This window comes from Microtus pennsylvanicus, chromosome 13 (assembly GCF_037038515.1).
Source record: "Microtus pennsylvanicus isolate mMicPen1 chromosome 13, mMicPen1.hap1, whole genome shotgun sequence".
NCBI classification, from domain to species: domain Eukaryota; kingdom Metazoa; phylum Chordata; class Mammalia; order Rodentia; family Cricetidae; genus Microtus; species Microtus pennsylvanicus.
Window position 1 is genome coordinate 83,783,825 of NC_134591.1, and position 27,845 is coordinate 83,811,669.

The 27,845-nt window shown below is 48.8% G+C and overlaps 2 protein-coding genes across 4 annotated transcripts; one reads left to right on the forward strand and one right to left on the reverse strand.

Annotated features, from left to right (window-relative positions):
* Perm1 (PPARGC1 and ESRR induced regulator, muscle 1) lies at nucleotides 1-19,550 on the forward strand. 3 transcript variants are annotated; one of them, XM_075944819.1, is made up of 5 exons: nucleotides 1-563; nucleotides 2,701-2,906; nucleotides 14,992-17,402; nucleotides 17,937-18,062; nucleotides 18,302-19,550. In XM_075944819.1, exons 3-5 carry the CDS (start codon nucleotides 15,275-15,277, stop codon nucleotides 18,412-18,414), a joined length of 2,367 nt encoding a protein of 788 aa, XP_075800934.1. In that variant the 5' UTR covers nucleotides 1-563; nucleotides 2,701-2,906; nucleotides 14,992-15,274; the 3' UTR covers nucleotides 18,415-19,550. The 3 variants fall into 3 exon arrangements, with proteins under 3 accessions (XP_075800934.1, XP_075800935.1, XP_075800933.1); XM_075944820.1 differs by having other exon boundaries at nucleotides 76-556; XM_075944818.1 differs by lacking the exons at nucleotides 1-563; nucleotides 2,701-2,906 and adding an exon at nucleotides 14,110-14,208.
* Nucleotides 19,532-27,799, reverse strand: Plekhn1 (pleckstrin homology domain containing N1). The gene is made up of 16 exons (XM_075944826.1): nucleotides 26,902-27,799; nucleotides 26,711-26,810; nucleotides 23,874-24,020; nucleotides 23,668-23,748; nucleotides 23,516-23,588; nucleotides 23,265-23,392; nucleotides 23,071-23,184; nucleotides 22,886-22,966; nucleotides 22,187-22,262; nucleotides 21,899-22,047; nucleotides 21,674-21,814; nucleotides 21,150-21,296; nucleotides 20,857-20,997; nucleotides 20,476-20,703; nucleotides 20,221-20,269; nucleotides 19,532-20,136 (listed from the first exon to the last, which is right to left on the reverse strand). Exons 1-16 carry the CDS (start codon nucleotides 26,982-26,984, stop codon nucleotides 20,033-20,035), a joined length of 1,842 nt encoding a protein of 613 aa, XP_075800941.1. The 5' UTR covers nucleotides 26,985-27,799; the 3' UTR covers nucleotides 19,532-20,032.
* Between the last annotated feature and the right edge of the window lie 46 nt (nucleotides 27,800-27,845).

A 27,845-nucleotide genomic window follows, 5' to 3' on the forward strand; every position in this document is an offset into this window, starting at 1 on the left:
GGGAACTGAAACCAAGTAGAATTCACAGGCCCCGCCGCTCCCCTGCCTTTTTAAAGCCCTCAATGCACAGGCTCCAGGTTCAAGTTTGTAGGAGTGCATTACGCCGGTGGACATTCCAGGAAAGCCGAACACTTGCTTCACCCCTCGCAGGAGCTCTGACCAGCCCTAGGTGGATCCAAGACGAGTCGGACAGCGCATCCCAAAACCCGCAAGGTTGAACGTGGGACAACTAAATACCACACTTAGCCGCTGCTCCACCTAATAGACCTCCAAGCTGGTCGTGGAGAAGTGGCGACTAGCGCGCATCAACGCGAGCCTGGTTCAGCTCCAGACCATCATCCTGAACGCGCATGGGAAAGACGTGAGCCAGGCTGGGATGAAGCACCAGTTCTCTAGACTTATTGTGGTCCTCAGATCCTAAGATCTAGAGTGCAGGATACCTCTGGCTTGCCTCCCATCCTGCGTTCCTGCTCCAGAGCTTCCAGCACACAAAACTAGAGACGGCTGACAGAGACATCTGCAGAACCTACATGGCCCAGTGACAGACAGGTGGGAGGTGAGAGGTGTGTAAGTGAGGGGTGTGTAGGATCGCCACTGCAGGAACCGATTCCTGCTTCTGACCCTGTAGCAGCGGCGCTCCGCCCACTCTGAGATTCTGGGCAAGTACTGGGCTGTTTTCAAAGAGTGCTTCTCCAAGATGAATTGTTTCCTCACCGGCTGTGAGGGTGTCCCAGCCGGCGTGTGCCCCCACTTACTTGACCACCTGGTGGCCTGCCAGCACCAGTTGGAACTCAGGTCACTCGGTGGGCCCTCACGGTGTTGCTTACCTTGGTGTACTTGTGGAAACTTTGACTAGAGCTGACTCCAGTAACCTCCTGTTGCTTGCAGAACAGATCCTCGGGGCCAGGATTGATCATGTGTGACAGGGACTTCAGGCTTGATGCTTACACTGTACCAAAGAATATTTACAGAGTCATGTGTGGTTTTGTTTTGTTTCATCTTGTGATCCGTGTGGTTCAGTCGTACCACTTCCTAGCTCCAGCAGCCCTGACCTGGTTTGTTTCTCAAGCCCCACTAACTGCATCCAGTTTGGGCATATATGGATGTACCCGGGTACTCCAGGGTTGGCTTTGCCTTGTTTGATGGTAGAGTGTGCAACTCCCTCAGCTATAATAGGTGCCCCAAGAGGGGCAGCCAGGAAGATGACAGTCACCAAGCTTTGCAGAATGTGTCTCTGTGAGGGAAAATTACCGGGGAAAGGATTTTTTGCTAATTAAACAAAAGTGTGTGAGCCAGTCATGGTGACGCACACCTTTATTCCCAGCACTCAAGAGGCAGAGGCAGGAGGATCTCTATGAGTTCGAGGCCAGCCTGGGCTACAGAATGAGTTCCAGGACAGTCAAAGATACACAGAGAAACCCTGTCTTGAAAACAAACAAACAAAAAAAGTAGCCGGGTGGTGGTGGCGCACGCCTTTAATCCCAGCACTTGGGAGACAGAGGCAGGCAGATCTCTGTGAGTTTGAGACCAGCCTGGTCTACAAGAACTAGTTCCAGGACAGGCTCCAAAACCACAGAGAAGGGCTGGAGAGATGGCTCAGAGGTTAAGAGCATTGTCTGCTCTTCCAAAGGTCCTGAGTTCAATTCCCAGCAACCACATGGTGGCTCACAACCATCTGTAATGAGGTCTGGTGCCCTCTTCTGGCCTGCAGACATACACACAGACAGAATATTGTATACATAATAAATAAATATTAAAAAAAACCACAGAGAAACCCTGTCTCGAAAAACCTAAAAGAAAAAAAAAGTGTGTGTGTGTTACACATGTGAGTATGCTAGTATGTATCCATGGACACACATGCAGAAGACAGAGAATGACATTGAATGTCTTCTATGGTTCTCTAGATTATGCCTTGAACTGAAAGAGAGTCATGTTTGCTAGGCTGGCTGGCCTGCAAACTCTCAGAATGTTAATCTCTGTCCCCCATCCCTGGGCTAGGGTTCTAGGCAGTGCAGTAAAGTATGGCTTTTTATATGGATGTTAGGGGTTTGAACTCAGTTTTCCTTGCTCGTAGAACAAGTACTGGACCATCTCCTTCATCCTGGTGCTTCTGGACATGGTGGCACAAGCCTTTAATCCACACTTGGGAAGCAGAGGCAGGTGGATCACTGTGATTTTGAGGTTAGCCTGGTCTACATAGTGAGTTTCAGGTCAGTGAATTCCAGGCCAGCCAGGGATACACAGTGAGACCTGTCTTTAAAAAGAAGAAGAAGAAGAATTGTCTCACTCTTCTCTAGACCCTGGAAGGTGATCTGTGTTAAGTTGTGCTGCCCTTGGTAGAGGGCTGACCTCATCTTCCTTGAAACCACAATTTTGGCCATTTGGATTCCATTTTATTCTCATGGTTAAGCACAAAGATACCAGCTTCTAGCCAGGTTGAGTTACCCCTCTCCCAGCTTAAGTTCCCCTGCCTGCAATACAGGTGGGGATCCCCGGCTTGACACACTGTTAAGGTCGCCTCATTCCTAGACTCAGGAGATACTCTTGAGGTGTCAAGAATGTACTGCACACTCAGTGGAAGAGGACTGGGTTCCTCTGAGCATTATCTTGATCACTGGCACCAAGTCTAGAGAATTCACTGGACACTCACCTCACTCCACAAATTCAGCATTCTACTGCCTGTGTCTCTTCCACCTGCAGAGCTGATGCTGAGTGCTGTGACTTCCTTGTGTAAGGGGATGGCCCCATCACAAATTCAGCCCACAGAGTATCTTGTGAGCCATATGGAAGCTGCATCTAGGCTACCATGAAGTAAGGCAAGGAACTCTACAACAGGTTGATCTGTCAACTCCTCCAAGGCTGTCTCTGGATCTTCTTGTGCTGAACTGTACACCTGGGAGAAATCTGTAAGTCTTTGTCTTGTCACCCCTGTTTGCACCACTGCTTTCCATCTTCCTGAATTTCCAGGGGCTGGAGCCTGTGATCCTGAACAGCAGGTTCCATGTAGAACAGGTGTTGTACCCTTTAGACTTGAGCGAAGGGGACAATGGTACTAAGGAACTAAATGGAAGATATTCTTGGCAGAAAAGTTTGTGCGAGTCAGGCGATAGTGGTGCATGTCTTTAACACCAGCACCCAGGAGGTAGAAGTAGACAGATCTCTGATTCTAGACCAGCCTGGTCGATAGAGTGAGTTCCAGGGCAGCCAGGGCTACACAGAAAAACCCTGTAATGAGAGAAAAGAAATGTCTGCGTGAGGGGTAGGGAACTGCTCAGTTTAGAAAAATATACAGGGAAGGGGAAGTGAGGGCCTGCTGAGATCAGTCCTTATGGGGAGTACTTTCTGTGTGGCTAGAGGGAGAAGTATCACCTGAGAGAGCCCTAGGAGGTCATATTGGTCTTATTAGCCCCCTTCCAGAAGAGAATTCTGGAAAGAGCGCTAATTCTAACCAGACCCTGGCCTTCCTGCCCTACTTCTTGTCCTCTGTAGTTTGTTCAGGATACCCTTACCAGAGGGATCAGCTGATGCTGGGCATGGTAGTAACAGGTCTCCAGATCTTAGCACAACTGATGCCATGATGAAAGGACCATTCAGGCCATGAAACCCAGCAAGACCGCACCCATCAAAGTCCATAGGTTTTGGGAAGCTGCTGGAGTCCCTAAATCTACTAAACTTGGCTTTTGACTTCCCTAGTTTGGCTTCTGACTGAGGTATGTTAACCCACGATGTGATTTTTGTGCTTAAAAGCTCAATCTGAGAAAGATTTGGGCCAGGTGTGCTTTCAGTCCCAGCACTCAGAAGGCAGAAGCAGACAAATCTTTGTGAGTTCAAGGTCAGCCTGGTCTACAGAGAGAGGGGGGGGGGGAAGAGAGAGAGAGAGAGAGAGAGAGAGAGAGAGAGAGAGAGAGAGAGAGAGAAAGAGAAAGAGAGAGAAGGAAGGAAGGAAGTTAGTTGGGCGTGCACTGGGGTCCTGAATACCCAGTGTAGTTGCCGGCCAGCTAATAAAGACTTTCTATTGCCTTGAACATGTGTTTTAGTAGTTCTCTCTGGTAGACACCTCACAGCAACAAAGGGGTGACCTACACCTTTGATTCCAGAATCTTTTTACAGAGAGCATAACAGACTAGAGGCCTCCTATCAATATCAATGACAATGAATATAAGATGAAACCATACCAAGTCCTGCCCTGAAAGACTCTGTGTAAGAATTGAGCCAGGCTGGGCCTTTAATCCCAGTGCTCGAGAGGCAGAGGCAGGCAGATCTCTGTGAGTTCCAGGCCAGCCTGGTCTACAAAGTGAATTCCAGGACAGCCATGGCAGTTAAAGAGAAACACTGTTCCCAAAAACAAACAACAAAACTGCCAGCTGAGCCACTCCTTGATAGGTCCAATCAGGAACTGTGAGATCCTAAGTGTTTTTCATTTTTAGCAACTTAGTTTTTGTTATGTAGCAATGAAAATAATTTCAATATAATTCATTCAGAAACTGTAAAGAGCAGAAGTTGTACACACCAATATAGTCCTTGAGGCTAGATTACATGCCTAAAATCACCAGAGGTCGTGGGATGTGAAAGAAGTCAGAGTGGCTGGATCTGAGATAATTAGAGAATACAGATGAAGGGACCGCTAATGACAGGAGGATGAACACTTTCTGCATCTATGGCTACCACAGAGATGCCTGTGGCATCCAGACTGACTTTAACACCCGGTTGGAGGTTCAGATGCACTTTCTGGGTTGCTGTTAGCAGAGGGCCTGATTATTGAGCATCAGGTGAGAGGGTGACAGCTTGAAGTCCTATGCTTCATCCTCATCACATCTTGCTAAGCACTCACAAGATGAAGTACAAACCCGAGTCAACAGGAAACTTACCATTCACCACTTGTAGAATAGGAGAGTGGATGTACTGGTTAAAAGAAGGAGTTTCAGGTGGCCCACACCTTTAATCTCAGCACTCGGGAGGCAGAGGCAGGAGGATCTTTGTGAGTTCGAGGCCAGCCTGATCTACAAGAGCTAGTTCCAGGATGGGCTCCAAAGCTACAGAGAAACCCTGTCTCTAAAAACAAAAAACAAAAATATCAAACAAACAAACAAATAAACAACAACAACAAAACAAAACAAAAAAGAAGGAGAAGGAGTTTCAGGCTGGGCAGTTGTGGTACACTCCTTTATCCTTTAATCCCAGCATTCAGGAGGCAGAGGCAGGTGGGTCTCTGAGAGTTCAAGGCCAGCCTGGTCTGGTCTACGAAGGGAGGTCCAGGGCAGCCGTGATGGTTACACAGAGAAACACTGACTCAAAAAAAAATACAACAACAACAACAAACAAACAAAAAATACCCTCCAAACAAAAAAACCATACCAAAACAAACAAACAAACAAAAAAGGAGTTTTAGCCAGGTATGGTGGTGTACTCCTTTGATTCCAGCAACTGGGGGGGGGGGGCAGAGGCAGGAAGATATCTAGGTTTGAGGCCAGCCTGGTCTACATAGTGAGCTTCAGGACAGCCAGGACTATGTAGAGAGGCCCTGTCCACCTCCCGCCCCAAAGGAATTTAGCTGGTTGTGTTGGGACATGCCTTTAATTCTAGCACTTGGCAGGTGGAGGCAGGTGGATCTCTGTAAACCTAGTCTACTTAATGAGTTCCAGGCTAGCCTGAGCTATATAGTGAAACTGTGTCTCTAAAACCAAAACCAAAACCAAACGGAAGGAAGGAAGGAAGGAAGAAGTAAGAGCTACAGCTATGGGTGGGGGCACATATTTTTTGTTTATATTGCCCTTCTTTTTGAGACAGAGTCTCACTATGTAGCTCTGACTTTTCTGGACACTAGCCTACTAGAGCATATGCCTCAGGCAGGCTATATCCTTCTCCTCCATTCCCTCTTAAAAGCTGTTAGACTAGTATCCCTAAAGCTAGCCAAATGGTCTACTTCCTTATTTGGCCACCTCTTCCTCCTGAGGCTGACTACTAAAGTCTAGCCATCAGAAGCCCCCTTTGGCTCACCTAATTAAGATGCCCAGTTAAAATCAAACACCTCATCCTAGCTTGGGGTTCCCCCTTTACCTTTATGAACTGCCATTTTCCTGTTCACCACGTCTGTCTCCCCTCTATCCAGAGGCAGTACTTTGTCCCTCTGGGACAAATACCCCTTTCCCCTTTTTCTTATCCCTATCTCCTTCTCCCTTGTCCCCTATCTCCTTTACCACCACATCCTAGCCCATTCTCACACAGATCTCCCCTTCTTCTCTTAAAAATTCTACCTGCAAGATCATTTGCTGCTGATTTTCTGCCTGAGTCAGAAAGCAGGCACTTTAACTTTTCTTTCCTGCTTAATAAAGGATCTCTCTGTGAAAACAGGTGTTTTGGTGTGGTTTGTGCTTTATCTGTGGTCTGGAAGGGAGTCCCTGCTGTGTAGGAGTCCCCTTCACTTCCTGCCTCTACCTCCAAGCTCTAAGAGTGGTGTGCACCACAACACTTGTATTTCATGGCACGCATATGTAATCCTAGTTCTTAGGAGGCTGATGCAGGAGGCACTTAGTTCTGAGGCTTTGACTACATTGCGGATCTTGACTCAAATAAATAAATAAATAAATAAAGTTGCTTTCCAAAAGATATTTTAAACAATGAAAAGATAAACTACAGACTAGGAAAAAATTTGCGAAACACATATAATGCTATAGTTTAGGTATGAAATGGGTTCTGTTGTCTCTTTTACCTGTGTTGGCTTTATCTCTCTGACTGTGACATTACCGAAAGGCAGTGAAACATTTAAGAGAGGGCCACTATTGTGAAATGTTTGCTTCTAGATTGAAACATTCTTGGTTGTTCAGGGAAGTTTTTTAAACAGGAAGGCAAACAACTAAAAATTGATGTGGGATGTCCTGTATCTGTGTTTCTTTTATTGGCTGATGAATAAAGCTGTTTGGCCAATGGCTTAGCAGAGTAAAGTCAGGCAGAAAATCCAAAAAGAGATATAGAGAGAGAATAGGTGGAGTCAAAAAGATGCCATGTAGCTGTTGAAGGAGAAAGGTGCCAGAACGTTACCAGTAAGCCACAACCTCACGGCAATATATAGATTAATAGAAATGTGTTAATTTAATTTAAGATGTAAGAGCTAGCCAGGAATATGCCTGAGCCATTGGCCAAATAATGTTGCAATTAATATAGTTTCTGTGAGATTATTCAGGTCTGGGTGGCCAGGAGACAAAAGCGTAGTCTCAGTCTACACAAAATAGCTTTAGGAAGTCCCTGAAACTGACCAGATTTACTAGGCCAGAGTAAGCAATCAAAGTTGAGTCCCCCTCAGAGGTAGTAGAGCCAAGCTGCAAAGAAGATGCTCAGCAAGCTGAGCTGCAAAAGAAGTCTCTCAGACCAAACCAGTTGCTGAGAAGAAGCAGAAGTCAGCCAAGCTGTTTGGAAGAGGTTTAGGTCATCTGAGGCACCTGGAAAGGACACTCTCCAAATTGTTAGGCTGTCTGCTGGGTGTGCAGTATACTCCAGGTGCTTAGCTTTGTGAGCTGTCATTCATGCTGGGGGTGGGCTTTGCTAATGCAGCTAACGTCTTTGAGTCATTTCTGCTCCTGTAAGTGATCTCAATAAAACTCACTGATTCACCAAGGTGGACTTTGGTGGTATCTGCCCTTTGGTCTGTCACAGGTTCCATATCTGGGGTGAGTAGAAGTGTGTCGTGTCTCCCCAGGAAAAGTTTTGTCTCACAACAGCCAGTTTGTTAGCTCAGTGGGTAAGGATGATTGCCCCCAAGCCTGATGACCTGAGTTTTGTCCCTGGCATCCAGATGGTTAGAGGGAACCAATCCCATGAGTTTCCCTCTGACTTCCATTCACATGCATGCACTGGCATGTACATGCCCACACATACATACAAAATAAATAAGCAGGGCTGGAGAGATGGCTCAGAGGTTAAGAGCGTTGTCCAAAGGTCCTGAGTTCAATTCCCAGCAACCACATGGTGGCTCTCAACCATCTGTAATGAGGTCTGGTGCCCTCTTCTGGCCTGCAGGCATATACACAGACAGAATATTGTATACATAATAAATAAATAAAATAAAATATTTTTTAAAAAAATAAAAAAATAAATAAGCATAAAAACTGTGGGCATGGGGCTGGAGAGATGGCTCAGAGGCTAAGAGTACTAATTGCCCTTCCAGAGGTCCTGAGTTCAATTCCCAGCAACCACATGGTGGCTCACAACCATCTGTAATAAGATCTGATACCCTCTTCTGACCTGCAGAACACTGTATACATAATAAATAAATCTTAGTCAGGGTTTCCATTGCTGTGACAAAACACCATGGCCAAACGCAAGCTGTGGGGGAAAGGGTTTATTCAGTTTACACTTCCACAGCGCTTCATCATTGAAGGAAGCCAGGGCAGGAGCTCAAATAGAGCAGGATCTTGGAGGCAGGAGCTGATGCAGAGGCCAGGGGTGGCGCCTCTTACTGTTTACTCAAGCTGCTTGCTGACTTGCTCAACCTGCTTTCTTTTTTTCTTTCTTTTCCTTTTCTTTCCTTCCTTCCTTTTCTTTTTCTTTTTTTGCATATGTGCTGCCAGAGAAAGCGCACAACCTTTCCTATAGAACCCAGGACTACCAGCCAAGGATGGAACCACCCATGTGGGCTGGCCCCTCCCTGATCAATGACTAATTAGGAAATGAAGGTATTTTCTCAATCCAGTTTTCATCCTTTTAGATAACTCCAGTTTGTGTGTCAAGCTGACATAAGACCAGCCAGAATAATGGTACCACACCCACATTTAACCTCAGCATTTAGAAGGCAGAGGCAGGCAAATCTCTGTGAATTCGCCAGCCTGAGACCCTCTCTTTAGAAACTATAGAATTTGGGGCTAGAGAGATGGCTCAGTGGTTAAGAGCTCTGCTGCTCTTCCAGAGAATCTAGGTTCAATACCCACATGGCAGCTCACACCTGTCTGTAACTCCAGTTCCAAGGCTTCTGACACTCTCACACAGACCCAAATGCAGGCAAAACACCAATGAACATAAAATAATAATAAAAAAGGAACTATAGAATTTTATTTACTCTTTTTTAAAGACATGGGGCACTGTATAGCCCAGACTGGCCTGGAACTTGTTAGGTAGATCAAGTCAGACCTCAAAAATCACAGAGATCTGCCTGTCTCTGCCTTCTGAGTGCTGGGCCATTATACCTAGTCTGTCATGACCGCCTCGTCCAGCAAGGATGAGGCAACACCGGAACTCTTCTTACAGGCAGTTTTATTCAGGACTTTTGACAATCGAAGAAATCTCTCTCTCTCCCTGGGCAAACCTCCCCCAGCCCTTAAGTAGGCCTGGGCTACCAACCCTAGATAGCCACGTGGGCGCCGTTCATTGGTACACTCACGCAAGCAGGTGGTGATCATCGGGTGGTGATCACAAGCTCTCTACACTAGTCCCCAATTTTTAAACATGATAAATATAAACCAACTGTAGGGGTTCACATTTGTGATTTCAGAACTCAAGAGTCTGAGGCAGCAAGATTCCCTTGAGTTTGAGGCTATTGTCCACAATGTGAGACCCTGTCTCAAAAACAACTTTGATAAATGCAATAGTGTGGACGAACCTAAAAACAAGCAAAACCTACTCTTTCACACAGTATAAGCACATATATACTGTATATGAAGTAGAATAAGGTATAAAAGACCTGCTATCCGCTACCAGCTTACTGATTTACCTAGTGATTTACTTAAAGCACTGCCTGTACTGCGTATTTGCTGAGAATGACCTCACTTGACAGAATGACTTGAAGAAACAGCCGAAGCAATAGACTGTTGTGTCTTTAACAACCTGCTGTCAGTACGCTTCTGTAAAATCTTGCTTGTAGCTGGCCAGGCAATTGGTGGCACATGCCTTTAATTCCAGTACTTGGGAGGCAGAGGCAGGTGGATCTCTGTGAGTTTGAGGCCAGCTTGGTTTACAGAGGAAGTTCTAGGACACGCTCCAAAGCTACATAACCCTGTCTCAAAACAACAACAACAAACAAAAAACGAAACAAAACGAAATTTTGCCTACTTGTTTGCCCTGTGCTGCAGGTTTAGACTATAAAATAAGAGTGAATGCAAACTGATAGGAGACTTTCCAGGAGCTAGCACAGCTTCAGTCTACTGGTGGGTACATCTCTCTTTTCCAGGAGCTAGCACGGCTTCAGTCTACTGGTGGGTACATCTCTCTTCTCCTTTCATTGATGACAGAGTGCTTATTCCAGAAAGATGACCTCAACGTATGATTCCATTTACATAAAATTCTGGACAAGGTGACCCACTTCATAGTGACAGAAAATTGGCAATGGTGCCTTAAGGGGAGGGAAGGGGAGAGAAGAATCATTAGGGCAGAAATCAGCTCTGGGTGACAGGCTATTGGCTGTCTGGGAGATTGACATCTTAGCTGAATACCTGTGTAAAAATCTAGTAGCGTATACTTTAAACATGATGTGTTAAGCTTAGTAAGACTATTTTATTTAATTCATTATGTATTGTAATTTTTAAAAACTTAATTGAAAAAAATTTTTTTTGATACAGGATCTCATTATGTATAGCCTTGGTTGGCCTGAAACTGGCTATGTAGACCAAACTGACCTCAAAATCATAGAAATCCACCTGTCTCTGACTCCTGACTGCTGGGATTAAACACATTTACATAAACCTATTTTAAAAAGAAAGGCAGATATCCTTGCCTATACAGGGTCTTGAAGTCAATCTGGTACTTTTAGTCTTAGCACTCTGTGGGTAGACGTGAGAGGATCTCTGGTTTCAAGGCCAATCTGGTCTAAATGGCAAGGACAGGTTGGATTGCATAGAGAGTCCCTGTCTGAAAGCAAACAAACAAACAAAACAAAAAAAATCAAGAGAACCCAAAATATCAACAAAAGCAGAGACTGGAGAAATGACTCAGTGGTTTTCCAGAGGACCTGAGCAGAACCCACTTGGGCAGGCCCTTGACTCCAGCTCTAAGGAGCCAGTGACCTCTTCTGGCCTCTGTGGGAACATGCACACAAAAATAAATCTTAAAAAAAAAAAATCAAAACCACATTTATTTATTTTCTTATCTCTTTATTTGTGCACGCACATGTGTGTGTTTGCGTGTAGGCAAGAAGACAACAACTTGCAGGAAGGAACTGAATCTTCCCTTTGTGCACATGTGTCCCAGGAATCAAACTCAGGTTGTAAAACTTGGCAACGAATACCTCTTGAGCCATCTTGCAGGCCCAGCCCTTACTTTTGAGACCTGTCTTCTAGTCAATGTCTTGAAAGAAGCTGTGTAGCTTCATAAAAAGCCTTTTAGAAAACCCCTGAGAAACCCCTATCCTACTCTATTTCTGTCTTGGAAGAGTGGGAACCATACTAGGGACCACAGACCATGAGGCCCCTAGAACCTTCTGTCTTGTTTAGAGTAGAATTTTGGTGCCCTCTTGTGGCCCAAAGGGGCATTTCAGGCAAAGCTTTGTCCTTTTCTGTTTGGTCTTCTGCAGGAAGCTTTTTTCTTCCTGTACAGAGACCCTGAAGGCCCTCCTTCCTTTTGCCAACTAACCTCTTGTGCCTACTGAGTGGGCTTCTGTCACTATACATAACTACAGCATCTACAAGATAGCTATGTAGTGAACATGTTATCTTCCTGCCTAGCATGAGATGAGTTACAGATCCTTTCCCTTCGACAAATATCTGTTCCCGCCATCTCACCAAGAAGGTTTACAGTTAGGCGTGAGTGGAAGAATGGGCTTTTTCTTTCCTTCCTTCCTCCCCCTTTTTTTTTCTGAGACAGGGTTTTGCTGCAGTTTTGGAGCCTTTCCTGGCCAGGTTGGGAATGGGCTTTTTCTGAAGGCTGAGTCAATCAAGTGAAGCTTGTTACTCAAACCCTGTTTTCTTGGCCCCACACTAAGACCCTTTTCTATCCTAGTCCTGTACTCCAGAGTTGTCTTCTCTCAGGAAGTCCACGTAATGCTTGACTGCCATTTCTCTGGGCACACTCAGATTTGTGCATCTCCTGAACTACTATGAGGTAACACTGCTATCTTTGCAGGACACGATGCTGGGTGTCCTAGTCCCAGGTGGGAACAAAACATGCGCTGTGACTCACCAATACCAAGTGTCTGGGGAAAGCAAGGCAAACATATTTCCATGAGTTTTGAATCAGGCAAAGAAGTCTTTCCCTTTTTTGTAGACAGGTTCCTATGTAGCCCAAGTAGACCTAGAAGTTGGTATGTAATTGAGGGTGCCCTTGAACTCCTGATCTTTGTGTTTCTATCTGCCTAGTGGGATTGCTGGTATGCACAACCTCATCTAGGGCAATATTTTATGTTAATAATAATAATTATTATTATTTTATTTTCAAGACAGAGTTTCTCTGTGTGACAGCTCTGGCTGTCCTGGAACTTACTTTGTAGACCAGGCTAGCTTGAACTCACAGAGATCTGCCTGCTTCTGCCTCTGGAGTGCTGGAATTAAAGGTGTGCGCCACCATGCCCAGTTTAGAACAATAATTTTTTTTTAGATTTATTTATTATATATACAGTGTTCTGTCTGTATGTATGCGTGTAAGCCAGAAGAGGACACCAGACCTCATTACATATGGTTGTGAGCTACTATGTGGTTGCTGGGAATTGAACTCATGACTTCTGGAAGAGCAGGCAGTGCTTTTAACTGCTGAACCATCTCTCCAGCCCCCGAACAATATATTTTTTTAAAGAGGATAGGAGGTATCCAGGAATAGTAGCACATGCTTGTAACCCTAGAGATTTGGAAGCTGACATAAAAGAATTGCAAATTTAAGACTTTAATCCCAGCACTTGGGAGGCAGAGGCAGACAAATCTCTGTGAGTTTGAGGCCAGCCTGGTCTACAGAGCTAGCTGTAGGACAGCCAAGACTATACAAAGAAACCCCGTCTCAAAAAACAAATTGCAAGCTGGGCGGTGGTGGCGCACGCCTTTAATCCCAGCACTCGGGAGGCAGAGACAGGCGGATCTCTGTGAGTTCGAGGCCAGCCTGGTCTACAAGAGCTAGTTCCAGGACAGGAACCAAAAGCTACGGAGAAACCCTGTCTCGAAAAATCAAAAAAACAAAAACAAAAACAAAAAAACAAATTGCAAATTTGATGCTAGCTTTGCTGTTATGTGTTAGCTATGTAGAAGTTACCTTTTCTGTGTCTCATGCCCTTCAGAAAGAAGGGTCTTCTAGTGACTGTTTTGGGATGGACAGGTGATCAGGGGCCTAGCAAGGAGAGGCTGGTTGCTCCACCTGTTTTGTTTTTTTTTTTTTTGAGTCAGGGTTTCTCTGTGTAGCCTTGGCTGTCCTGAAACTCGCTCTGTAGACCAGGCTGGCCTTGAACCCTCACAAAGATCCACCTGCCTCTGCCTCCCAAATGCTGTGATTGAAGGCATGCGCCACCACTGCCTGGCTTGCCCATATCTTCTTGAGGTAGAATGGCCATCCTGTCTTAGCACTACCCACCAAACATCCTTCTTCCCCCCAGCCCCCAGACAGGGTTTCTCTGTAGCTTTTGGAGCCTGTCCTGAACTAGCTCTTGTAGACCAGGCTGGCCTCGAACTCACAGAGATCTGCTTGCCTCTGCCTCCCGAGTGCTGGGATTAAAGGCGTGCGCCCCCACCGCCTGGCCAAATACCCTTTTTTCTTTCCACCGACTAAACTCTGTTCCTTTGACCCTGATCAACCTTTTTTTGAGGCCAAGAAGCCATGCCAATCTGGGGAACCCTTCACAAGAGCAATGAATGCACCATTTTCCTCTAGTTTCACTGGCAGGCTTAGCAACTTAGGAGCCTTGGATGTCAGATCTAGGTTGGCAATATTGTCTGCAAGGTTGTGTTAGACACTGGGTTGTAGGTGGGGTGGAGGCACAGATCTTCTTGGGAAGGGAGACCTGTGCTGTGCTGGTCATAAGGCAGTCGTAAGGCAGTCGTCTCTAGTTGGAATCTGATGTGATCTTAGCTGATGCCAGCCCCCAGTGCAGGCCCTACACCAGGAAAATGTCCTTCATATTGCTGAAGGCCCCTCAAATGCCATCTATTTGTGGCTTGGCTCTGAGACTGGCACGAGTCATAAGTGATCCCAGGGACAGGTTATTTTTAGCGGAAGGGGCGGGGCTTGCATTAAGAAGCCTAGCACCATGCTGCCTGGGGACAGGCCTCTAGATGCATACTTCCACTGCCCCAGCTGGCTGCCGAGAATCAGGTAGGATACACTTAGCACTTTGGTTCTGTCTAGGGGTCCTAGTGGCAGGAAAGCTTTGCCATGGCCTCTCCAGGGACTCAAGAGGGGAGAAGGGCTGGTAGTTAGGAAGTCCTCAGTGTTTTTTCTCACTTAGGATTGTTCCAGTCATAGTCCAGGAATTGTCCCACTCCCTCATTCTAGACATTGCTGACCAAGGCCCCAAGAGTAGCCCCTTTAGGGGACAGAGGCTGGAGGCCTTGGCTGGCTCTGGTTATCTTGGTTCACTGAGATATGGCAAAATGGGGCTTTGGATAGTCAGGCAGGACTAGATGGGAGTACAGACCCTGAGAACTGCCAGAGCAGATTGCTGGGGTTCAGAGGGGCTCACATAAGTTGTGTGACCTCTGGCCTAGGCTCCTCTTACAAACTTTTGAGCAGGTTCTGACCAGTACCAACATGACCTTGGTAGGCTCAGAAAACCTGTTCCAGCCAAGGCTGGTGGAAGGTCATCATCCAGAAGGCTAGTCACTTACAGATACTATAGATTCTCTTCTGTGGTTAGCTGCCAATAGTGGTGGCTGGGGAGGCTAGAAATGACCATCAGAGGGAATTGATCTCTGATGGATGGTCTTTGATGCAGACCACAGTGACAGAGTTGAGAAGGGAAGTCAATCCCATTGAAAGATCTGAGAGATGTGGGGGAACACTATTCAAACACGACTAACACTGATCTTTAGTTTATTTCACTAATATATCTTAAATATATAATATAATAACATATAATAAAATAACATTTCATTTTAGGACTGTGACAATGTGTCATGGTAGAGTTATTTGGAGTTGAATTGAAAATAGGGGAAACTGAAGTAGATTTCTAACTCAAAGAATGAATTAGAAGAATCTGGAAGAAGCGGAGTCTGTCTTGTGGTTCCTCTAGACGGAAATGGACTACCAGGGCGGGGGCAGGTCCTACGAGGTCAGGCAAGGTGGTAGCAGTGTGTACTACTTAGTGCATGGAGCCTGGATTTGTGAAGACCCTGTCTGGCCCACAGTCTTGCTGTCACTCCAGCACCTCTGCTGATGTGCAATGGACAACTTCCAGTATAGTGTCCAGCTCAGTGATCGAGAGTGGGCTGAGTTTTCTGCCACTGCTGATGAGTGTGGCCTCTTGCAGGCTGGCCTGGCCTCTGGTGACGAGCTCTTGTCCAGTGACATTGACCAAGGGGACAGCAGCGGAAGCAGCCCCCCTGGGCCCCCACCCCTCTTCACTGGGCAGCTGGCTCCCCAGGGGAGGGGACAGCAGGGCTGTGAACTGGAGGACGTGGCTACTCAGCAGCTGGTCAGCAGGTCTCAGTGTGAGCCTGTCCTGGCTCTAGAAGCCAGTCATCAGGTAGCCAGCACGTCCACACAGTCAGAAGCTCTACTGTTCCTCAGCTCAGACAGCGTCTGTCCTGGCCAGGCCTCGTCCTTCCCTGGGTCAACAATTTCCAGGGACAAGATGCAGAGGCTTTTGCAGGGCCCTGCTCCCAGATCTCCTGGTGAGCCCTCTCACAGTCCTGAGTCCCCTGGCCACAGTGCCATCCCTCAGAGTCCCACAGACAACCTTGAAGCTCCATTGCGGAACCCTGGTCGTAAGAAGAGGCGTGCCGTGGGTGCCAAGGGGGTCAAGTGCTCTGGATCTCTGGGCTCTCCTGCTGCTCAGATGAGCTCCCCACAACTTACGGAGACCAGGCCCAAGGAGGTTCTTGTGTCTGGGACATTAATGGCAAAAGACCAGCAGGATAAGCCACAGTCAGACCCTGTAGGTGCTTCTAAACTTGGCTCTAGCATCCCTGAACAGATGGCCAGACAAGAGTCAGGCTTGGATCCATCTACACCTGTTCTAATAACTGAACAAGATACACACCAGACCAGAAAGACACCCAGCGCTGAGCTACACATGACATCCAAGCCTCAGCCAGATGTCTCCATCGCCACACCAAATACGTCTCTCTCTACACATGCCTGTAAGCCTCAACCCTGCACGGCTTTGTCTAAACCTGCCTCCAAGCCTCAATTTGACATAGTTTTGTCTATACCTGTCTCCACACCTGACATGACTTTGTCCACACTTGCCTCCAAATGTCAACCTAATACAAAACAGTCTACACCTGCCTCTGCCCCTGACACGGCTCTGTGCACCCCTGCCTCCATCTTTCAACCGGACAAAACTGAGTCTGCCCCTGATTGCATACCTGGACTGTGTGAGGACCTATCCACAGAAGGCTCAGAAATCAAGGCAGAAGTTTATCCCTCTGTGCCTGCCCCAGCGGTCTGTACAGATCTGCCTCATTCTGTTTCAAAGACTGAGTCTGAAGAGAGTGTGTCTATCCCTGCTACGCCTTCCTTATCCTCTGTTTCCCAGGCTGAAGCTGCCATGGTGGATACAGATGTGACTGTGTCTCCTGGAGGATACTTTGAGAAGCCAGTAGAGCAGCTCTCAGCAGGGTCCTCAGAATATTCCTCAGGGGAGCCTCGTCTAGGTCCTGCCCAAGCCCCCAAGAAGAAGAAAGTACGATTCTCCATGGCTGCACCTACCCACGAAGAATCAGGATCAGTCGAGCCTACAGGCCCACCCTTCTTAACCCCAGACTGGCCCTCAGCTCCTAGGACAGCAGCAGGGAGCCGTGGGGGGTCTGCAGCCTGGGATGCTGTGGCTGTTGGGCCCCGACTCCCCCAACCTCGGATCCTCAAGCACCTGCCTCCTCCTCCATCCTCTGTCTCAGCAGAACCTGAGCCTGGAAGATGCTATGCAGTGACTCTCCCTGAGGCCTATGAGTTCTTCTTCTGTGATACCATTGAAGAGGAAGATGAAGATGTAGAGAACGAGACAGCAGCCAGCCAAGCCCTGGATGACGTCCAGTGGCCTGACTCATGCGAGTTCTTTTTTCAGGACAGCAGAACCCAAAGGTCAAGTCGTCAGAGGGGACGCTCCCCAGTCCCACCCCCAAGGGCAGAGGCTGTGGCACTTGCTCCCCCTGGAGATTTAGTGCCTATCTCCATTCCTGAGGTCTATGAACACTTCTTTACAGAGGAAGGATTTGGGAACAGTCAGGCACCGGCCACCCGTGTCCAAGTGCAGACCTCAGAGCTCTTCAGGGAAGTAGGGCCTGAGGCATATTCCATGCCTGTGCCAGCTACGGAAGAACCTCTTAGCTTGGCAATCAGAGAAGCAGGTAGGTGCTGATCCAGGTCCTGGAAACATACTGTCCAGGGAATTAGGCCAAGAGGCTATGGGAGAGAAGCAGGAATGATCCTGATCACCTGTCTGTGTGGATGTGTTTGTATGTATGCTCTTGCATGCTCTGGGATCTGCATGAGGAAGGTTAAGTTCCTAAGCTACCCCAGGACACAGTCCAGATGGGACAGCTTGGCTTTGACACTCCAGTCCTAGGTGCCGTCAGGAACCTTCCTCCAGCTCCTACGGGCGCAGGTAATAGGGGCACATTCCCACTCAGGCCAGGCTGTATTAGGCACTGTGGAAAAATATCTCCTCTCCCCTCTGGAAACTATTTCACAAACCAGAAAACAGAAGACCCTAAAGGCAAAGCACCCAAATTGTTCTGATTCAACTATGATACATAGTATCCAGTGCCTTAAAGAAGAGAAGTCATGTGGAAGATCTGACTCAACGCATTTCTCTAGGACAGATGGTATTTTATGTCACACGTATCTCAGAGAGGAGCATCTAATGTCCTTTTCTTTCCTAGGGGAGCTACGGAATCCCCTTACTTCCTTTACATTCAGCCAGAATGACATGTGCCTAGTGTTTGTTGCCTTTGCCACTTGGGCTGTGAGAACCTCTGATCTACATGCTCCAGATGCTTGGAAAACAGGTTTGGAGGTTCTCGGGGCAGGGGGTATGATGTTTAGAAGACCTAGGGGCTATGGTTGTTTACCACATCTGCTGGGCCAGCAGGGATAAGGGTACTTGGGAGGTTCAGGCTCTCTTTGACCTTGCTTTTGTCATTGCTAACCTACTTCCAACATACTGTCCTTTGAAGGCTAGGTTATGTAGGCAGAAGGTAGCGAGAGCCAGAGCTGGCACTCAGGATATCTTGTGTCTCTCTTACAGTCTTGCTGGCCAACATTGGCACCATCTCTGCTATCCGCTACTTCCGCCGCCAGGTTGGGAGAGGGCATAATGGCAGACCAAGACCCAGTTCCAACTCAAGCCCAAGCTGCTAGGAGCCAGGCTGGCCTGGTGAGGTGTGCGGCACTGGGATGAACCCAGGTGACAAGGACAAGATGTTGTTCTTCTCCCCACCTTTGAACTCTGTCTTCTTTGGCATCTAGGAAGGAGCCAGTGTCCTTGGTGCTGACTGACTTGGACTCAACCTGAGGGTCCAGCCAGTGGCTAAGGCCAAGGCCATTTTCCAAACCTGAGAGGGTAGAGGTTCAGAACTGTGGGCTGAGCCAGGATCTGGGTAATAGGGCACCAGATATGCAAGTAAAAACCACAGGGCACATAGCTATATTTGAATTTACATGAAGTTCTTGAGGTGTACTTGTATGAAGAAATTATTTGTTGTTACCTGAAATCCAACTTAATTGGGCATCCTATCTTTTGTCTAGTCATAAATAAGGAATGGGCAGCAGAAGGGGACTCTACAATAAGTGTAAAATCAGAAAGGCCCCTCTGGGTCTGGGCCAAGAGGCTACTAAGTGCTTTCAAAGCTAGAGGGAAGCAGTCCAAGAACTCTGCCCTATTGAAGGCAGGCTTGGCTGGCAAGGTCCTCCAAGGCCCTGATCCCTGAGGCACTGCAGCCACAGCTTGCCTAGGCCTGGCCTGAGTCAATGACTAGGTTCTAGGACAGTGGTTCTTAACTTTCCTACTGCTGTGACCCTTTAATACAGCTCCTCACGCTGTGGTGACCCCCAACCATAAAACTATTTTTTGTTGTGACTTCATGCCTGTAATTTTGCTACTGTTATGAATTGTAATGTAAATATTTTTGGAGCTAGAGGGTTCCCAAGGGGATTGCAACTCACAGGTGGAGAACCACTGTTCTAGGGGATACCTCCGGGGATGGTTTCTGAGACCCTTGCAATATGGGATCTGTGGGGCAGGGCTGGATCTTCTCCAAGAGCCCTGGATACGATATACACAGAATCTGATAGTATCCTATGGAAGGATTGTCTTCTGATACTACAGGGAGCTTGAATGATGCCAAGGCTGAGAGAAGTTATAGAGTGGGGATGTAGGTGAAGGAACTGAGGTGGCACAGTGAAGACAGCACACGAAGGTCTTTAGGATGGTGGGGTACTCTGGCTGCTCAGAGGGAAACGCAGGGACACAGAACCAATAAAGTCTTTTTCTTGTTTATAGTGTTAATCTTTCTGACCAGCCTTACCCTACACACCCAGCATTACTAGGTCTTTTGATACTCCTGCTCCTTGTGATGGCTCCTGACCTCTGACCCTCGTGTCCTCTGACGTCACATGCTGAGTTTGACAACCTGACGTTTCTGGTGCTCTGTGTTTCACACTCATGCAGTTCCCCAGTTATAAGACCCGCTCCAGTACTTTCATTCTTTCTTCCCTAAAGATATAATCCCTGGGGTATCCAGGATCTCACTGATGTCCCTCACTGATTTGTTCTCTTAGTTGCTCTAGCTGCTAAAGCTGATGAGTTAGAGCCTGGTGAGAGGTGCTTCTATCCTCAGCGTTCTAGAAACTCTCTTATCCTGCTGGGGTGAGGCCCTGGTGGATCTAATGTAGGTCACAGGACTGGTATGGCTGCATACCCTTGTCCAGGTTGGCGTTGGCTGGTTATGTTTCCGAGAAGCAGCCCACCTGGGGCTCATTAGATCCACTGAATGAGTCCCATCTCCACTGGAGTCTTCCTGAGTTGTGGCCACTTCTGGGGGGAGGGAGAGGAAGTCTTGTTCCAGTTGGGAGCCTCTTCATCTAGTAGGGATGTCAGAGACAAATCAGGGATCCGCCTTTAGGAAGTAGCACCCCTTCCCTGAAGGAGAGAAGACCCTCACTCACCTGGGGGAGGTGGCAGGGAACTAGGTGTACTTTCTCTGGCAGGGGTGACCTGGGAGCCCCAAAACACAAGTCTTAAAGCCAGCACAGATCATCCTCTTTGATCGGCCAGACTCTTGCCACTTTCTTCTCTTACTTTCTAGCTTCCTGTCCTACCTCACCGTCTCTGTCCCTGGTTTCTCCTTGGAGTCCTAGAACCCTCTATCCAACATCCCCTGATCCTGAGGCCCCCACACCAGAGTGGAGGATGTGACTTACAAGCTGAGGGAGGTCTGAAGGCCATGGCCCTCTGTTCTTGATGGAACCCCGGTGTTTCTGGGAAGCTCTGGGTTGCAGGGCACCTTTCTTGGAGAGCAAATGGGAGCCCAGAGGCCTAGGAGAGCTGGAGATTCCAGAGCTGGAGTCAGAGACAGGCACAGACACGGAGACTGAGGGGAACGGGCTTGATAGCTCAGGTCCAGGAGATGTCTGCATCGCACAGAAGAACTGCTGGGAAAATGTGGGTTTCCTGAAGCCCTGGTCTGGGACCACTGTGAAGCCTAGGGATCCCTTGCCCAGAAACACTCCCCCATTCATAGACTTCAGGCTTCTGACATCTCCTGATCTCACTGTAGCATATCCACCTAGTAGGGCACTGACCTCATCTAGGCCTTGGAGGTCCGTAATCTTGCGGTGAGATGTAGCTGGTGGTGTGTAGGGATCAGCATAGAGCGGGGACTGTGGAATATCTGAAGAGTGGTCCTGAGCCTCTGAGCTGCTGTCTAAGTCCAGCTCACTCACCTACAAGAAGGAGATACATGGGTTCCCTCAGTTAGATGCAGCAAGAACTTCTGTCTTCAGAACACGAGGTCTCTGTGTGTTCCATCTGGACAAGCAAGGAAGAAGAAGCAGAAGGGATAGTGGCCTGGGTTCAGGGTACGTAGTGGGCTCACCTTGGTTAGGTCCAGGTGCAGGGGCAGTGGGACAGCTGAGCCAGATACTTCCCTTCGAACTTTGCCCCTGGGAGACTGGCTACTGCCACTGTGCCTCAGCTCTGTCTTCTTTCGACCAGTGCTGACACAGTTAGAGTTGGTTTGGTTCTGTGGATACCAAGAACCATCCAGAAAGATCTCCAGGGCTTCTTTCCCACATACTCTTCTTCTTTTTTTTTTTTTTTTTTTTTTTTGGATTTTCGAGACAGGGTTTCTCTGTAGCTTTTTTTGGTTCCTGTCCTGGAACTAGCTCTTCTAGACTAGGTCGGCCTCGAAATCACAGAGATCCACCTGCTCTGCCTCCCGAGTGCTGGGATTAAAGGCGTGCGCCACCACCGCCCGGCCCCACACACTCTTCTATGGGCTGTATGAAGGTCCCTCCAGTTCAAGTGCCCTCCCTGCCGAACTATGGTCCAGGGTCACTGAGGGACAGTGGGGCCTGTGTTTTCTTAACCCCATCCCCTGTCATTCCTTTAGGTACTTACAGGTACAGGCTGTGCAGGGAAGCCTATAGTGGTTGGCACTGAGGATTCAGGGAGGGATTGGCTGGTGGGGAGCACTGGACACTCTAATTTCCAGCTGGTCCGTCCATTGGAAGAAAGTGAACCTCGGCCTCTACTCATGGCCTAAGCAGCAGAGGTAAGATGAGTGGCTGGATCTGTCTCCTTATCTTGGACCTACCCTTTTCCTCCCTCTCACTGACCCCTCACCTTAGTGGGTCCATGTAGTCCTGGGAAATTCTCTGGGCCAGGCAGCAGGTGGGCCCCATCCCTGTGCGAGACAGTCCGGAGGCACAGCAGCCATTGACTGTAATCCTCGTAACTGGCACACACCACACGGATGGTGTTGATGAGGCGGCCTAGCACACAGACATGTGAGCTAAGGTCTGGCAGGACCTTACCCCACAGAGACCCCAGCAAAGAGTTGAGGCATCTACCATCCTCACCCCTACTAGAAGCCCAGTCGGGCAGTGGGTAAGATTCTGGGTAGGCCCCTACCTTCGATGAGAAAGGAGCGGATCTCCTTTTCCTTCTCTTCTAGGTTGATGTGGATTGCACTTAGCGGAAGCTCCCCCTGTAGTGTGAGGACCAGGTATTTATCTGTGTCATCTCAGCCTCTTCCTGGCCCTATCCTTCCATCCTGCCCTCTAGAGCTGGGCTGGAAACTCAGGCCACCTAACACTGAGGATGCCACTCAGAAAGGCTAGGCAGCTTTGTTTGTTCTGGGACATCTCCACTTTACTTCCTGTTGGTTCTTCACCAGCCTATGTCAGCTATGAGTACCTGTCAGGGAAGTCCCCTTGGTGTGTTTTTAAGTGACTGTGAATACACACCAGTCATGATTTGGTCCCCACATACACACACACACACACACACACACACACACACACACACACCGCACAATGCACAGAAGGTGCTCAGAGACAAGGGGAATCATGCACCATGAATTCTAAGAAGTAGCATGTTCTATTCCACCCACTCCAGGGTTAGTGATATCTCTCCAGGATGAGAAGGGCTGTAGAGGGTGGAGACTCCTCTTCTGTGCCAGAGTAGAGACCAGATTGACCAGGGCAGTGGGGCCAGATGGGTGGAGCACTGTGCTCTGTCCCAACAAGCCCTGAAATACAGGTTTCTGAGTCTTCACTCCCACCCCACAAAGGGCACCTTTCGGGACAGGTATATATGGAGAGTGCCAACCTTAAAGGTAAGTCCATCTGGGTCCTCAGAGAAGATGGCCAGGGATGCTGGGTATAGTACCAGAATCCGGTCCCACTGCTCCTGTAAAGGGTCAAAGGATAGAGTGGGGTTGGACACCTAGAGTCCAGCCTTCTCTGCTCCTGTATCCTTCCCTCTCATTGCACCTCATGTCTTTTCCCACCCACCTGAGAGGGTAGATGCTGCAGCTTGACCCTTGAGGCACAGATCGCGCTGCCCATGGATTCACACCCAGATACTCTCCATAGCCGTGTCCAGGGGAGTTCATCCCCTAGGGAACTCTGGGGAGGAGGAAGGAGTAAGTCACAGGCGGGCCAGAGGGTCTGAACTGGGGAAGGGCTTACAGTTTCCTGCTACTGACCTGTGGGGGGCTTGAGTGGCAGCGTTGCAGACCCCCCAAGAGAGCCATTTGCTTTTCCAGATGGTAAAGCCAGTGGCTGAGCTCAGCTTCACTGTGGCAGAGGACAAGGAGCGGGGCAGGCAGTGGGCCTGGGGGCAGAAGAGTCAAGTGGGCTAGGGACAAAGCTTAGAGCTCCCAGAAGCCCCAGGTAGTCTCCTCCCAGGTCCAGGGGTCCTGGTCCAGTGGGGGCCAGGCCAGCACTCTCCACACACCTGTAATCTGGAAGGCATGCTCTCTGGACCCATCAATCCTGCAGATGCTCAGTTCTGTCAGCGGGAGCAGCCCCTGCCAGAGGACAGTATAGGAGGGACTGCAGGGACTCCTAAGAACAGAGCCAGCACCGCCCTCTGTCTTTACCACTCACCTGGAATGTAAGTCCTTCAGAACCATGGGCTTGGAAGTACAGGTGGGAGGGGAACAGCTCTAGATAGCAGTCGCTGATGTCCTAGGGGAGAGCGGGGTCACTTGTCTCAGAGGGTGGGGGCCACTCGTCTCAGAGGGTGGGGGAATAGCCCTGGGGTAGTATGAAAGTTGCTCCCCAAGCATTCCCCAACCTGCTGTGGCTCCTACCTGGCTGTGCTGGAACCGCAGCTGAACCTTGGAATAGTGCACAACTTTGCCTAGGTTCCTCACAGGTGTCCTCCGCCACCCCTTTTTGAAAACACTCAGGAATGGCTGTTCCAGATTTTCTGGCTGATTTTCCAGGCCCGGGATGTCCTAGAGGAGCAGGGCTTAGGAGAGGGACCAGATGGGGCCAGATCCCCAGGCAATATACACACGGCTGCTGCATATAGTTCTGATCTGTCCATGCATGGTCACAGAATACATTCATCAAGAACATTCACATACATGCATACCCCATACACACCTAAGCCTCTTCACATGAAAAGTGGAATGTGTAACACCACACGTATACATATGACTCCCCACAGTCAGAGCTATCTGCTCTGTGGTACAGACTGAGGTTGGTACATAGTGGGTTCAATCCTTATCTTCGTTACCTCCTATGCTATGCAACTTGACTTTGGTCATTCAACACCCCTGGATTTGTCAAAGAGTTTGAGGTATATTATGAGGATGAGATAATGCTTAAAGCCTTCTCAAATGTCCAGTGACAACTGGCAATGTTTTATTTTACCTGGTTCTATGAAAACAAACAAACAAACAAACAAACAAACAAGAGTTCTAGCTTGTGGTATTTGCTAGTTTCTTTGCTGTAAATATTCCCTATACTGCCCAAATTGAGTTGTCAACATGATGTCTGTAAACTTGGAACTGGAAAGAGATACTAGCCAGCTTTTGTGAGTCTTTGCTGATGTCCCAGCTTACTATGTACACAGTATCTATCTCACAGTAGAGGGCAAAGCATTGACAATGGTCTGAGGACTGAATTTGGGGACCAGTCCTTTCCTTCATTTTTCCATTACTTAAGGCACATGTGTGTCTCACCTTTGCATGTGTAATTCTCTGCGGTGACTACTCAACCTTAAATCCTCATTCTACCCCCTTCAGCAGGGCTTTGCTCAGATTTTACCTTCTTTCTCAATGCCCTAAAATTTCAGCCTTGGGTTTTTCATTTAATACTGGCTTATTGTTTTTTCCTTCCTTCCTTCCTTCCTTCCTTCCTTCCTTCCTTCCTTCCTTCCTTCCTTCCTTCCTCCCTCCCTCTTTCTTTTTTGGTTTGTTTTTCGAGACAGGGTTTCTCTGCGTAGCTTTGGATCCTGTCCTGGAACTCACTTTGTAGATCAGGCTGGCCTCGAACTCACAGAGATCCGCCTGCCTCTGCCTCCCAAGTGCTGGATTAAAGGCGTGTGCCACCACCACATGACTTAGTCTAGCTTACTCTATCTTCTTTTGTTTGACTTTGACATAGGAATGGAAAAAGGTGAGGACAGAAGTAGCGTTGTATTTTGTTTACTGCTAATTCCACAAAGCCTAGGAGATGCCCTGGGATGTGCTGGGAGGCAGGAGAGAGGCTTAGGAGAGGGCTTATGTTGCCTTTGGGAGCTGCCCAGGATCACCTGCACGGGCTGCTTCACACTGGCCAAGCTGAACTACCTCCAGTGCCGGCCTAGGAATGTGAACAGACACAAACAGCTTCCATCCTCCCTGACTCTGGGTGGGGCCTCCTGCATCTACACCCACAGCGGAAACCACTGAGAAATAGGCCATGAATAGGAAGGGCTATGAAGCTGGCCCTGGTGCCTTGGAACTCTGCCCCCAGGAGGGCTTAGCTTGGTGCTGTGACAGGGCCAGCTCTAACTCAGATGCAGAATCTACCTAGGGTCCATAGCCTATGTACAGTGTACAAAAGGAGTAGTTCCATGCCTGGCCAGAACTTCTTCCCCTTCTACCACCTCCTTTCCAGCTATTGTGTCCTGGCTAGGGTCAACTATCCATCCCAGAATTCTGTCCAAGAGGGTCTGACTAGAGGGAGTCAGGGTCTTCGATGTGGCCATAGGGAGGAATGCCACCCTCAGTCACTTCAGGCTCCATCTTCCTCTCTACCTCTTTGAGGCAGCAAGGTTTCTAAAGGTGACACCTGCTTGCAGAGAGCTCTGGAACCTCAGGGACCAGGAGGGGCTGTGATACAATTTTTCTAGCTTCCTGGGAGCCAGTGAGAAAGGTATGCTTTGGGAGTTTACATCATTTGCAGCACCTGAGAATACAGGATGGGAGACTTGCTCCAGCCCTGGTAGAGACTGCACATAGAGCCTGGCTCACTGGGGTGGGTGTGGTTCTCCAAGACCAGCACAGTAGGAGGTGTTCCTGTCAGACCTGCAGCCCAGGCTCCTCCCAAGTATTGCCAGAGAGTTGGGAAAAGGGGAGGGGAAAGGTATCTTTTCTAAGCAGACCCACAGAATGGTTAGCCCTCTGATGAAGAGGTCTATCGGTAGCTGGTTCACTGCTGTATGGGGATGGGTGCCTGCCTATATGGCAACGTGGTAGCTGTAGGCTGCAGATAACCAGAAACAGCTAGGGGTGGGTAACCCTTGGGAACTGAGGCCTGAAGTATGATATTTACCAGAAGCCCCCGCACAATTGTTGGGCCCACCAAGACCCAGGTTGGGGTAGGGAAGGTTGAGGGTGGTCCCTGTGCCCCTGGATGTACAACAGCCCCGGCAGGCTCTGCCTGCTCACCACTGACTCAGTGCCCGTCTTGGTTTCACTCTCAGCCTAGACTTTTGAGTGAGCTTCCCAGGGAGGGGCAGTGTCAACTTCCTCATCTTGTTTTGTATCTGAATCCCTTCAAACTGGCCAGGGAGGACCCTGAGTTGCTGGAAGATGCGATTCTCACATTATCACTCACACTGTGGCACACACACTCATACAGAAGAAGCACAAATTGTACTCAGACTTCAGGCCCAGTGCCATACCGCTCCTGCCAGACACGCCCCTCCGCTCACCGTCCCGGGGATGTAGTGGAAGATCTTGTTAGCCGCGGTGTCCCCATCGGGCCTAGCCTCGGTGCCAAACAGGCCGGCCAGCTTCCTGGAGCTGTCCTCTCTGGGAACAAGGGAAACCGGAGGCCAAGGCTTGGCGCAGGTAGCAGGTCCAGGGAGACCCTGTTCCCTTGAGGCCAGGCCACACCTCTCACCTGTTTCCCTTGAGCGAGGGCTTTCTGGAAAATGAGGCTCGTAGCCTCCTGGGAGTCTGAGGGACGCAGTGGCTGTTCCCCATGGATGGCAGCTGCTAGCTTGGGCTGCGCAGGTCGACAGGTATGAGTGAGTCCTCGGTCCTGTCTGCTAACACCTCCCGCCAGTGGGCGTGACCATAAGACAGTCTTGCCCCTACCCTGGGGCAGGAGGAGTCTTCTCTCTGGGCTCAGGTTGGGCCCTTTCTGAAGGAAACCTTCCAGTGAGGGCCCAGGTTTTCTAGGCCCTAGGTAGGCAGATTGGTGTGGGGCAGTCATTTCCTGACTGGACTAGGACCCTAATCTCAACAGTCTGTGTAGGCCTGGCTAGGAGGGCCTGGTCTGTACACACGCCATCTACCTGTGTTCAGACGGTAAGTGCCTGGATGATGGAGTTCTATGAGCACAGGGATCCTTCCTCTCAGTTGCCCCGCCCCTGCCAGGGCATATACATCCTGTTTCCACATGAATCCCAGCTGGTCTGAGTCACTGGTGACTGTAGGGGGAGTGTGCTCACTTTCAGCTACTCCATATAAAGGGAGGCCAGAACCCTCCCCCAGCTTCTCTCCTGCCTGGGCCAACCCCCACCCAGACCCAAGTCAGGGTTCCTAAAGCTTAACCAAATGCAGGAAAGGGGCCACATGCCCCCCAGGTTCTCAAGACAGATAAGATAAAGTAAGGGGTCCATCTTTCTCATGCACCCCATAGCCCTAGGGCATAGGAGCCTCAGAACTAGGGTAAACAGACTGTCTCTATCAACAAACAGAGACACCCGTCTCTGCTCCATTTGGATGAAAAAGTGCCATTGTGCAGCCCCAGACATTAATGTAGCTTCTGAGTCTGGCCGCACACTTGCCTATAGACCTTTGCCTTGATGTCCAGACAAAAGCTAAAGGTGTGTTGCGGGC

What these genes read in the sequence shown, in the direction of transcription:
- Perm1 (XM_075944819.1), top strand. Translation starts at nt 15,275, where the DNA reads ATGGACAACTTCCAGTATAGTGTCCAGCTCAGTGATCGAGAGTGGGCT. An exon ending in CTTGGCAATCAGAGAAGCAG is followed by an intron (nt 17,403 to 17,936) that starts GTAGGTGCTGAT and finishes TTTCTTTCCTAG; the next exon opens with GGGAGCTACGGAATCCCCTT. An exon ending in TCCAGATGCTTGGAAAACAG is followed by an intron (nt 18,063 to 18,301) that starts GTTTGGAGGTTC and finishes TCTCTCTTACAG; the next exon opens with TCTTGCTGGCCAACATTGGC.
- Plekhn1 (XM_075944826.1), bottom strand. Translation starts at nt 26,984, where the DNA reads ATGGGGAACAGCCACTGCGTCCCTCAGACTCCCAGGAGGCTACGAGCC. An exon ending in TCCCTGCACAGCCTGTACCT is followed by an intron (nt 21,297 to 21,673) that starts GTAAGTACCTAA and finishes TGGTATCCACAG; the next exon opens with AACCAAACCAACTCTAACTG. An exon ending in TGCACCTGGACCTAACCAAG is followed by an intron (nt 20,998 to 21,149) that starts GTGAGCCCACTA and finishes TCCTTCTTGTAG; the next exon opens with GTGAGTGAGCTGGACTTAGA.